Source organism: Candoia aspera, chromosome 2 (assembly GCF_035149785.1).
Source record: "Candoia aspera isolate rCanAsp1 chromosome 2, rCanAsp1.hap2, whole genome shotgun sequence".
NCBI lineage: Eukaryota > Metazoa > Chordata > Lepidosauria > Squamata > Boidae > Candoia > Candoia aspera.
Window position 1 is genome coordinate 78,190,155 of NC_086154.1, and position 13,134 is coordinate 78,203,288.

The 13,134-nt window shown below is 38.2% G+C and overlaps 1 protein-coding gene across 1 annotated transcript; it reads right to left on the bottom strand.

The window, feature by feature from the left end:
- Positions 1-124: 124 nt before the first annotated feature.
- Positions 125-5,976, bottom strand: TXNDC15 (thioredoxin domain containing 15). Its single transcript, XM_063292291.1, has 5 exons — positions 5,849-5,976; positions 4,800-5,278; positions 2,575-2,738; positions 2,209-2,339; positions 125-1,136 (listed from the first exon to the last, which is right to left on the bottom strand). The coding sequence occupies exons 1-5, from the start codon at positions 5,916-5,918 to the stop codon at positions 940-942; spliced, it is 1,041 nt and encodes a 346-aa protein (XP_063148361.1). The 5' UTR covers positions 5,919-5,976; the 3' UTR covers positions 125-939.
- Positions 5,977-13,134: the final 7,158 nt, after the last annotated feature.

Consider the following 13,134-nt stretch of genomic DNA (forward strand, 5'->3'; position numbering starts at 1 on the left):
ATGCAGTTTTCCAATGAAGCTTTTAAAAGGTGAAATATTCTACCATGAATGGCTTTATTATGATACAACAGCTCTAAAAATCCAGCTGTATTTAATGTAGCCACAGTGCCATCGCTATCCATGCTATAGGTTATACTTTTAATTTCTGTTGATTCAAACTCTTACAAATACAAGCATCAAAACAAAAAAACATACCATTGAAAAAGGCAGTGCCCATGTAATGATGCATACATTTACACTCATACTTAATTTAACACTACTATTCATGAAATTGTATGTCCTCTTTCCATCCTATTGCATGCATTGTTTTATGTCCTTTTAAAATACTAAACTGTATGTCTTAGTCTCCAATATAAATTACATGCATATTAGGAACTATTAAATGTTTTCTTAATTGTAACAATTTTAATCAAGTACTGTGATCAAAGCACCAAATGTGAAGGTAGCAGTAACTTCTAGATTTATCCAATGGCATTAAATTTTCAAGAACATATCCCATTAAAGCTGAGGAAAGAAAGATTAAGGAGATTTCTAAAACCAGTATTTTACACTTAAATCTATTATTTTCATATTACAATCTTATGCAACTGCAATTATTTTCAAGGTTTGTGAGAATTTCTACAATAAGAAACTGATCTGTTCACTCTATCAAGATTATCAGGCCACTTAAAAAAAAACTTGATTTTCCATTAAAAAAATGGATTCTACAGAATATAGATTCTACAGGGTAAAACTGCCCCATCACCATTTAATTAACCAGCTACAGTTTTCTCTTACATACAGTTTGTTGTATGTTAAGTAATTTCTTCTGAATGATGCTGTGTCATTTTTAATATGTGCTTAACATAACAGGGCTCCAGTTCACAAGACGTAGAGAAATTGATCCATTGTACAAGTTTATGAACTTATTTTAAAGTTAGACAGTACTCAAATCACGTATCACTCCTGATGCTCCTGATCTTGACCAGGTATTAACCAACGGATGCTCTCTGTCCGAATAGTAGCATACATGATGAAACTGATAAGAAACAATAAAGAAAATAAGAGGAGCCAATCTATTCCTTTACTCAGTGTGCTAGGCAGGGGACCAGCTTGATCTTCCATGCTCACCATCACATCAGACTTAGGTTGTATTCCTGAAATAAAATTCCAATTATTACTTTGATGCAAGATGAAGCATCATAAATCATACTACAGCTATTTGCATGGATAAACCTCCATTTTCTATTTTAAAATTTAGACTTCAGCATATTATCATCTACCAAAACATTAATTATACTTTAAAAATCTATTCACTAAATTAAAAATATATTTCCAATAAAATAATTAAAACTATTGTTACGTATTGTGATTCTTTGTTAGCTGCTCTATTTCCATTTCATTCTTTAAATAAGAACTCTTACAGCCTCAAAAAGGCTTGTATTTTCATAATTTCCCCAATATGTAGCTTTATTAACCTGTTTTATCTCTTCAGATCAGTGATAGAAAATAAACAGACAATCATCCTAGTCTAAAAACATATCAGCATAGGGAATAGTCCCTTTATTTCTTCTCTTCTTCATGAGGCAGTGAAGAAAAATAGTGCTTATTTTGGTAAGTTTATTTCTGTCTTCGCTTTCTCAATTATTTGCCACAGCATATAAAGACGGAGGTTGCTTTACCCTCTATTGTGGATAAAGGAAAACCCAGGACGTCTGGTTTCTTTCCTTGTTAACATGAAGAGGAACATCTACAGCAACAAATACCTTTCTTGCATTCATTCCTCTCATCAACTAAGTCTGCAAATATGCAATCTCAAAATAATGCAGAGAACCATAAACAGTAACTCCTGCTACCACAGAAGAGCTGAAAGATGTGTACATAACCATATATCCAGATTATAATATGTATACTAATTTAGACCTCTGATGCTGAGTTATGGTTATATTATCCAACTAAGGCTACCGAGAAACAAGAGAGAGAATGTCAGGATGCCTCAGCAGATCCAAGACTGGCAGAAATAGAGTATTATTTGTCTATCTAGGACTACAGCCTTATTTTGTATTCACCTAAAATCTCACATATTGATCAAGGTAAAACTGCTTCCCAGTGCCTTCCTAACTGAAGAACAAAACAACAATGTTCCTGGAGATAATAAGGTAAGTATTTACTAGAGTTAGATTGGACTACATCAGACTATGAACTCTCCAGATTCATAGTTCATCTTACCTGTCTGATTAAAAATAAATGCTTTCAGTGTTTCCAGAGTTCGATCTGTATGGTTAAATCTTGCCATTGGCTTAGCGCCTTGAAAAAGAAGGATGTTAGGAACAGCCACAGTTCCAAACCGAGTTGATAAACTGCAATGGATAAAATTGAAGAATCAGTTTTGTCTCATTTAACTTCATAAAAACTGGGTCCCAGTTACTTCTTTATTAAACTAGAACCACTATGTAACAAGAAATACAAGAGTTCTGGAGCAGGGAAAAATACTTTCAGTTGACGGTCAGAAGGTACTCATATATTTTAAACACATATGTTAGGAATATATAAGATAAACTTAACAATTATTACTCAGAAGAGAATAAAATTTACCTGCTGTGCTGAGAGGCATCCAAGGCCAAGAAATGTAGTGTTGGGAACACTCGAGGCAGACAATTAAAATGAGGAGCCAAATTGGCAGAGAAGCGACACCAAGGGGTATAAAATAAGACCAAGGTGCACTCACTGCCATTTGGATTTAAAAATTCCATTAAATCCTAAAATAGAGATAAAAAATAATTTAATTTTAAAAAACAAGTGCTATTCAGAAATGTGGTGAAGCATCTCTGCATGAAAGATGAAACTGGCCATTCCATTATAAAACATTTTGAATTTGAACAATAACCTCAGAATGAATTGATTATGATTACATGCCATTAAGTCATTGTCAACTCTTAGAAACCATGTAGATAGATTTTCTCCGTGATGATCTTAGAATGAATTAGAGGGTTTTAATTTCCTAATCTCAAAAATAAAATGAGCCAGCTAGCTTATTAAATATTTTAAATATCAATTACTGAATAGTTTCCTCCAATAGCATAGGCACAATCAACACCATAAAATCCTGTGTTGGTTTGATTTTGCCAATAGCTTTCAAGAATATGTAACTCATAACAGGAAATCCACATTCCTTCAAATCCTAATATGGGAACAAACATTGCTGCTAAAGTACTACTAAAATAATATATATGAATTTAAAACAAAAATTATCAAGTCAGCAGATCCCATTGTACAAGAAGGCTAGATCAAAAAAGCAAAAATGTATAACACAAAGGCCTGTTTTTTTCCCATACAATATGTATGCATTTCTGTTGTGTTTCAATAATGGATCAGCTGACAAGAATTAAAGGCCATTTCAACAGCTGCATGAAAACTAGAGCTATTTTGGCCTACCTGGTCCAATAATATTTTGCTACATGAAAAACAGGTTTTTGTTTTATTGGATAGATAATATTTTAACTTGAGATGCTGTATCAGTGATAGAGCATGCATATCTGATTCAAGTTTATTGCCTGGCATCTCTTGGCAGGACAGGAAAAATGCCTGAAATGCTGCAAAGGTGATGCCAAGCAGGGACATGGTCAGACTGAATATGATTGCTTCCTATTTTCCTATAAAAATCTATTTCTATTTTCAATCAGAATATTATCAGCCAACAATTCCAGATAAGACGCACATTTTGAAATTGACAGCTATTATAACTGCATCCTCCAGAAATTAAGAACAGATAATAGGTTTCAACCTGACTATAGCACCCATGAAAAGTTAAATCCAAATATGGAACATAAGAAGAAGTGTGTTGTATCAAATTAAAAGCCATCTAAATCCAGTAGTCTGTTCACACAGAAGGCAACCAAATGCCTTTGGAGTAGCAACCAGTATGCAGAACTACAGTATATTGCCTCCAACATCTCAGATGGCATTCAGCTACTAGACAAGTTGCAATTCATACCTTTATCTTCCATTAATTTAATACCTTTTCAAAATTACCCAAGCTGGTTTTGATACTTTAATTAAGCACTCTGTGAAATAAGTAGTGTCCTTTGTAGACATTTTTCTTCTTAAACATTTTAGGAATAACTAACAATGCATTCCTAGGAGATTAGACTAAAGTTGGCGTAAGTGAAATACTACAAGTCAGACTTCAGATTGGTGAAAAAAAAATCAGAAAAAGCAAAATAGAACCCCCCATCTTTATTCTCAAGATCATTTTACATGGTTATCTCTCTCAAGTTGCACAGTGTTGTGCTCTGTAGAGTGCTGACGGTAAGAAAACAATATAAAAATATTTATATAAAAAATTAGTAGGATAGGACTTAGCTCAATTAACATAACATGTTTATCCAAGTAAGTTAAAAACTCAAGGGCTGCATTCACGTAACACCCTGTGGGCTAGTTTTAATTTTGGTGTTTTTTGTGACTTAGCAAAAAAAAAAAAAAAAAGGTCATGTGATTAAGATATAATTCAATGCTTTATGTAACCCCAGAATAGGAATTAATTGAATAACCATTTCAGACAAGTTATGTGAATTCAGCTCCTGAGTCCAGTTCAGTAGCTCCTTAAATCAATAGAAATATTGCCATTGCATTACACTTGAATAAAACAGACTCAACAGTATGCAGGCTAAACAAGTAGCTAGTAGCATAAACAGACAGATTTTTTGCTCTATTCCTATCCATACTCTACTTTAGCTACACTTACACAAGACTAATGTTCTCAGCCTAAAGTTGCCAACTTTTAGCTTAAGGAGAAGTACATCAGAATACTTGTTACTTACTTGGGAAATATTCAAAATTTGTAATGTGAAATTGGTCATTCCTGTAATATTTCTTTCTTCACAATTCACTTTTGGGGTTTTCATACCATCTGTGTTATTTGAGTCCTCTGCTGCTGGATGCACTGCTTCCAACACTACTGGTGGATGTATTATTGGCTCTTGTGCATGAGACACTTGCTGAGATGTAGATGCCATGCTATTCATAGTGCATTCAGCATCAGCTGCTGCATCACAAGTACCAGTGTCTGCTTCAGAAAGATGTCTGTCCTTTGTGTCACTTGGAATAACTGACAGTACAACCTGATGGTCTGCAATAAGGCTACCGCTCATCATCGCATCAGCAATTTCTGCGGTCCTATACTGTACCAATTCCCTATGCCCATCACCGCTTGACTGTACAGAACTGCTTTCCAGAGTTAATGGTAGGGAAGTTTCACTTAACTGTTCTGATAGCAGGTCAGAAGTTTCATCTGTTTCTGCTACAAAAAAATACATGCATACATATAAGACATTTAAAATTTCATAGAGCATAACCACATATCCTCCTTAATCTGCTCAAAGTGAGAATCCAGCCATAATTATAATTACCTTACTAACCCTTAATTGCTAAGCTTCCAGTTTTGTGCACAGTCTCTCCTAAATGCATGATTTGACAGCATTTAAATAGAGCAAGAGACGCCTGATTAGACACTTTCACTCTTCAGCAGAACAAATGGAATAGCCTTTATTTCAGTAACAGAGAGAACAATCGAACCTGAAATCCATGGAAAGACAGAATTATCTGAGAACGGTGACAAGGTGCATTACTAGACTACTGGCACAATAACTTTTGCTATCTGGTTCACCCCACCCGCATCGTCCTTGGACATCGGAGAGAAGCAGAGGAAGGGGTCCTTTGCCTCTGTCCCCACCCAGGAAAGAAACAAGAAGTCACGGCACACGCTCAGCTGAACTGGCCGCTGGCACCGGCAGGTGCGTACAAAGGCAGCTTTTCCTTCAGGTTACTCGCTCCTTCCCCACCACTGCCATGGCAACCAAGCCCTCTTTACCTGCCGCAAGGATTCCAAGCAGCCAGACCACTCCGAGGAGCCGCCCCCACCCGCGCGAGGACAAGGGCATCCTCCTCGCAAGGGAGGGGGACCGGCCGCTCTCCCCAAAAACACCGGCAAAACGCCCGACACAAGAGGTCTGGCCCCAATGAGGGCTTCTTGGTGTACTTCCGCTTCCGGTGCATTGCAAAGCCAACGAAAGCCTGTGGGAAAATGGTGGGGTGGCTGTTCTTTTGTCTGCAACCCGGATATTCTAGCTCGTAGGAAACAAAGTGGACTTCTGTGCTATTGTCTTTGCAATGTTTTGGTAACCTTATGTCCACCCCACGAAGAGTTTTAATAAAAATTGGAAATCACTTTTTTCCTCGTGAAAAAGCGCGTCTTTTTCCCAATTAGTATTTTAATTGCGAAGCAGAAACGAATGGTTCAATATTATTAACCCTGTAGCAAACCCTGTTCATTAATCTCACCCTGCGGGAGCGGGGGACAAAACGTAGTCTCTAGGCGGAACAACTAACGGCAACCTTCGTCCGCCCTCTTGCATGGTGATCGTTCCCCTCCGTCTCTGATCAAGAGGATCTCATAATGCCGAGTAGTGCTAGGGGCAGGTAGCAGTGTTTTTCTTATGTCATAATCAACATAGATCGAAGTTACCCTATTGGTTTATTTAAATCCTACTTGTTCCGAGCAAAAATTAATGAAAACCTATGCCTTTCCTTCACCCACCATACTCCACCGAGATTCGGCTTCTTGCAGTCCATAAAGATAGCTCTCTTTAGCTCAAGAATGGTAAGGAAGAAAAAAGGCATTATGTGGCCCAGCTGTGGTTTCACATTATATAAAGCTGGTAGCGGTCCCTACAGGTTACCACAAATTTATTTACACACACACCAGCAAGTCTCAAATCCAGTACCTATTAATTTAAAATAATGAGCATAAAACTAAAACTCTGAATATTATCAACATCAATCCGACATCACCCTGCAATCCTAAAACTGCAGATGGCATCAACACTGCTTTTACATCATAGAATAATTTCCTCATACACCAAAGTTACTCCTTAACAACAAAAAAAGTAGATATTATCTTACACTGGGACTGTGGAAATAACTGTGTAGTTACTTGCACTTGACAACCTTCCCCAATACCATCTTTATATAGTTTGAATGCTCAGTAAATTGATGTGGTGATCAATGTTTGCTAAATTATAGTATAAAAATATATATAAAATTGGATTTCATTGATTCGGAAACAAAAACTTTCAGGACAGAAATTTCAGTATGTGCCAAAAAAGAAAAAAAATATTTAGGAAAATGATTGGTATTTAAATGCAACCTATTTTTGAAGTGTATCTTTTTCTATAAGCAACATTGCCACAATGTTATGAAACAGGTCTTAGTCTCAAATTATCAAGAGGGCCACATGAGGACTGCTTCATTAGCCTTAGGGCTGCAACACTGGTCTATTCATACATTGATAGGAAAGTCTGTAGTGAGTCAATGAAAATGAAAAGTATGACAAAACCATTTTGGTTTTAATTTTTTTAAAAAATTATGAAATGGAGCTACTAATTCAGCATTCCCTTTGGCCATTTATCTTATCTAGCATTCTTCATTAACCAGAAACTAAAATTTGGTTTTATATCCTGATACAAAATTGCCAGCTAGGTAGTCCAGACCAGGAGTCAACTCCACAGGAAAGCTAAGACTACTTTTACTGGGAGTGGTTATTATAACATAGTCTTGCAACTCTGATTATGCTGAACCTCCTCCCCTTCATATATCCATGTGAATTAGGGCAGTGTCTGTCTGACCTGTTTCTGCTTGTTTCCAACTTAAGCTATGTTTTTCCTTTGGTAACAGGTCTCACCTGTCTCTATCAAGGTCATGTTCCTTACTCTCACAAAAACCAATCTCATTGTTGCTTGCAAGTGTTCATCAGTCAGTTCTGACTTCATTACACATGTATTAATTATTATAGATGAGAAAAAAACTGCACATGCACATGTACATCTGAATATTGCTAGGATTCTTGTGGAAGCAATAAGTAACTTGAAGGATCTTTTTGGGGAAGAAACTTGTAGAAATATTTTCATATCCTTTTGCTTCAGAATGGTGTCACACTGAAGTTCTATTAACTCCGTCTGTATTTCCTTTGCAACACTGCCAATATCCACAGCAAATGGTGATAGTATTAATTTAAATTACAAAGGAAAACTTCAATCATGAAGCACATTCTAGTTTAATGTGCACAAGACCATTGCCCTTGAACACATGCCTACACATGTATGCACAGAAGTAATTCCATGGAATTCAGTACTACTAAGTAAGCATCCTGTGGTCAATATCTTGGAAGTAAATGCAGTTGAGCTTAATGGGGCTTCTTTTTGTGTAGACATTCATAGTATGTCACAGTATATGGCACAACATTCCCCCATCATTAAAATGGACTAATGACCATTTCCTCTTAAACCAACTTCCTCAATTTGTTGTCTTTCATCTATATTGGACTTCAACTCTGAGAATTTTGAACCCCAAAGATCGTGCTGGTTCCCTTCCAGCAATTGAAGTCCAAGGCATCTAGAGAGCACCAATGAGGAAGGCTACTATTAAGAGGTTTGACTACTAATCTACTCCATTTCCATTGCATCGGACTACAATTCATGTGGTCCCCACCCACTGCAGAGTATGAAACTGAGCCACATTTAGGATGGAACTTAAATCCCTTTCTGCTTGCAAAACAAGTAACTAATTCAGCTATTTCTGTTACATGTAGTTGTGTTAGAATTCTGCACTAAATGCCTTTGCACACTGAGTACCCCTCAACTGATCTGCAGAAACTCCTGCAGAAAGCCCCTCCTCCAAAATGCACTTTAAAGAGTCTCTTTTGGCAATAATTGTATTATGCAGTTTTCTCAAGTGCTTGGCTCAGATTGATAACAGGTTGGGAAGAACTTCCTGCTTCCTAATAAGTCAAGGATTACAGTTCCCAGCAAGCAATTAGCTCATCAGGCTAAAGGGTGTTCCCTATTTTGCAAGTCACAGCACCAAAGATCAGCTCTTTCACACAGGAAAAAGTGGTTGGGTTTTTTTTTACATTTATATTCTAGAACTTCCAATAAATAGGGTTGTCATAGCTTTTGTAGCTCTGTGAAAATGATAAATTCCACAGGTGATGTTCCACTCTTCATCTTCTGAGTGAATTTGTTTCTAGAAAAGATATATCCCTTAAATATATTCACTTTTGAATGTTGTGTAACTTGTCAGCTAACCTCACCATCACCAGAACTCCTTGCTACCAGCAGTCAGTTGATGGGGAACTAGGTTGGTGCAATAGTAAATGTGTTCTTGGGAGAGGACACATTACCCCCTTCTCTGAAAGTGGTGATATGCCATCATTTGATCCAGTTATACTTGACTTATCTCCAATAATTCTTTCTGTGAAGAAAGTGGCTGGACTACACCCGTAGACCACCTTGGAGGAAATGAAGGACCTGTTTCCATCCAGTTTCAGGCCCATGTTCAGCAGAGAGACAGCACTGATTGCACTTATAGGAATAGTACAAATTTTCTGGTTCTGCTTGATATTTCAGTGGCATGATATCCTTCTGAATCATCTCCAAGACTAGAAGCAGGGAGCACTCTATTATACTGGTTGTCCTTTCTGAAGGAAGGGTTCCAATCGGGGGAGAGATCAAATCCTCGATTTTTAATTGGGAGATGCTGCAGAGCTTGACATTCTCCAATTCAACATCAACTGTACATGAAACCACTGATGAGATCAGCTATTGGCATGGGGCCAGGTTTCACCGGCATGCTGATGCTACCCAACTGTATATCTCAACTTCTGGCCAAATATGTGATACTGACCAAGAGGTTCCATTGTTAACTCTCCTGGGCAGGTAGTTTGCATTTTGGGGGTCTTCTTGATAGTTCCAGCTTGAGGAGCAGGTGACACCTGTGGCCAAAACATCTTGTGTACTAATCTCAAACTTCCTGGAATGACAAGCATTACTCACTGTCACTCAGGCCTTAGTCACTTCTTCATTGGACTATTGAAGTATGTTCTACATTGGGCTGCCCTTGAAGAGCATACAGAAGCTACAGCTGGACCAGAATGCAATAGCTCAGATAGTGATGTGTGCACTCCAAGGATTCATGTAACAGGTCTGTTCATATTTGTTGCCAGTTGGCTTCTGGGTACAATTCAAGTTTGTGGTCCAGCTGCCTAGCAGTGAAAGTGCAAGAGTGGGTGTTGGGTCAGGTATCATCAATATGCCAAAGATACCCAGTTGTATATTCAAATCCCTAGCCAATCTCTAGATTGAGTGGCTGTGTGTTCATGGCATGAACTGTTTCCAGGAATTGTCAACTTTAGTTCTGGATGGAGTTGCACTTTCCCAGTTGGGACTGGTACAAAGAGTCCTCAGTTAACAACCACTCATTCAGCAACCCAAGTTGTGACAGCACTGAACAAGTGGTACTTATGACTGGTCCTCGAAATTCCGGCCATCACACCACCCCCGCATTCACGTGATCATGATCCAGGTGCTTGACAACTGGCTCACACTTATGACAGTTGCAGTGTCTCAGTCACATGATTGTTGTTTGTTACCTTCCCTGACAGCTTCCCACAAGCAAAGTCAATGGGGAAGCCAGTAGGGAAGACTGCAAGTCGCTCTTGCTATTTCTCCTGAGGATCTCCCTTCGGAATACAATATCCCAGGGATCTTGTACTCTGCGACGTACTCACGCTGCAGCAGACCCTCCCCAGCCTGCAGGGCCGCAACTAGGGTGTGTGTCACCCAGGGCAAACAGATTCCACGTCCATTTTGGCACTCCCCCAGCATTTTGGTGCCCCCCCAGCGTGGCGCCCGGGGCACATGCCCCACTTGCCCCTAGTTGCGGCCCTGCCAGCCTGCACACACAGAAACCCCTCCCCAGCCCACACACACTCACATGGTGCTGTAGCAACCCCTCCCCAACCCACATGCACTTGTGTGGCACTGCACCCCCCGCCTCTCTTCATAGTATTCACCTACCCTCCAGCCTGCTTGCAAGCTGCCCAGGACTTGCAACTTCTAGCTGCCTTCTCCATTGACTTTGCTTGTGGGAAGCCAGCAGGAAGTTCGAAGTCGTAGTCACATGAGGTCCTCACTTAACAAGCTGAAATTTTTGCTTAACAATGGCAACGGGGACTTCTGGGATTTCTGTTGCTAAAAGATGTGGTCATGTGACATCATGCTTTACAACTGCATCACTTAGGAATGGAAATTCTGGTCCCAATTACCTTTGTTAAGCGAGGACTACCTGTACTCAATTTGTGGGTCCTTCTGGGCTCACAGCTCTTGAGAAAGTAGTAGCTGCAGCCAGGAAGGCTCATTAAATAAGCAACTATTGCTATTAATAAAGCACCCAAGTAATTACCTACCAGTCTCACAGGACTCCCAACCAGCTCTTTAGTCATCAGAATAATCGTCATGAATAGTGTAAAAATAGCTCTGGAGTCTCTCCCATGAATAAGTTAGAGTTCTTCATCAGGCAGAGGTCCTGTCTAGAAACCAAAAGAACACACTGCCATTCACTCATAATGTGGCAAAGCATTTTTAACCACCAGCTTAGTTCTCTGTACAGCTAAACACTGTTATGGTGCTTCCAGTGGACAACTCTTCCTTTGTATAGACCAGAGCGAGGTTTGCTGTTTCTTTCAAAGTCAGCGTCTCAACATGGGTAAAGGAAAATACATTTCTGAGTTAATACTGTTGAGCATTACCTATTTCGGATTAGCTATTTCTGTTACGGGCTGGGAAAGCATCATAACCTTATACCAAGTTGTGACACATAAATACTTGTGCATGTTCAGCACAAAGTTGTTTATTGGTTTAGTGTTAATTTGGTATCAGCTTTAGAGTTTGCATTTTCCAACTATTTCTATAGCTGCAGTTCTAGCTACATAGATATTGACATAACATAAAATTTGCAAGTAGCATTGCTGCTTCATTAGAAAAAGATTTTACATCTGTCTAAAAGCATTATTTCTTGCCACTTCCAGGGAGGACATGGCAAGCTGACCAGGGACAGCATTGCAGCAGAAGTAACTGACCAGAAGGCGAATTCTATCTGCTTTTAATCTCTCCAGAAAAAAGGAGAGATCGCCCACACACACTCCAGACAGCTGCTCCTCGTGAGTAGACTGCAGGAACCAAAGTTTTGTGGTGGGCTCATGAGTGGAGTGGCCGGGAGTCAAGGGAGTTCTATCAAGTTCACAGCTGTTAACGTAGCCTGTATGAACAAAAAGCTCAGTCAAGCCTCATTTCTTAATCACTTTTGGAATTGCTTTTTAATTGCTTTTTAACTATTAAGAATCTTCAGATCGGCAACATTCACTGGGTGAGTCTCATTCAATCCTTGGAGAAAGAAGTGCAAGATTAAGGACTTTAAAAAAAAAATTGATGGGGATCAGTAAAAGGGTGATTAGAATCTTGATTTCAGAAAGTGATAAATTGATTAAGGGTCCAGAGGGATTTGAAATAATTTTGAAATTAATTATAAGAAACCTTCCCATGGGAAAATACTCGTTTAGAAAAAAAAATGATTAAGATGGGACTTTGAAGGTTGGATACTAGAGGGAACCAGAAAGATCTAAAGATTGTAATTAAAGGAAAACAAAAATATTTTAACTTTGGATGAATTCAAGGATATTTGGGAACAATGGACTCAGAAAATCTTAAGATTGTCTTAAAATAGATTCTATCTATCATAGACAAACTGGATTTAAAAGAGATTATCTTTTGTTGTATTCTCAGAGATGATAAACTACTGAAATTGTTTGTACTTCTGATGAAGGGGGAAGTCATTTCATTATATATTTTTCTTTTTCCTTACTATATTATTTTTTTCTGTTCTATTCTTTTTTACTTTTTTAGTTTGTATTAGTCTTTTATCTTTGTAACTGTAAACTTTAATAAAATTGTTATAAAAAAATAAAAGTATTATTTCTTCAGGGTTGTCAAAAGGAGCTATTTCAGGAGTCTTACCTTCCACAAACATACACTCTTGCTAATAGTAACACTATGTTGTAAGTCTTAGTATAGTGAACCTGTACTCTGTTTATTGCTGACATAGTTTGTAAGTTATCATTGAGTCACTGGCTTATCTTGAAATTTCTATGTTGCCCTATCGATAAACATTTTTCAAATGTTTCAAAAGTACAATTTTTTTCTGAATTCCAACTTTCAGCTCTAGTCAACCTTAAATATGTATATAGCTTAATATATGTCTGCACTA

What these genes read in the sequence shown, in the direction of transcription:
- TXNDC15 (XM_063292291.1), bottom strand. Translation starts at nt 5,918, where the DNA reads ATGCCCTTGTCCTCGCGCGGGTGGGGGCGGCTCCTCGGAGTGGTCTGG. An exon ending in GATGCCTCTCAGCACAGCAG is followed by an intron (nt 2,340 to 2,574) that starts GTAAATTTTATT and finishes TATCCATTGCAG; the next exon opens with TTTATCAACTCGGTTTGGAA. An exon ending in ATTTATTTTTAATCAGACAG is followed by an intron (nt 1,137 to 2,208) that starts GTAAGATGAACT and finishes ATTTTATTTCAG; the next exon opens with GAATACAACCTAAGTCTGAT.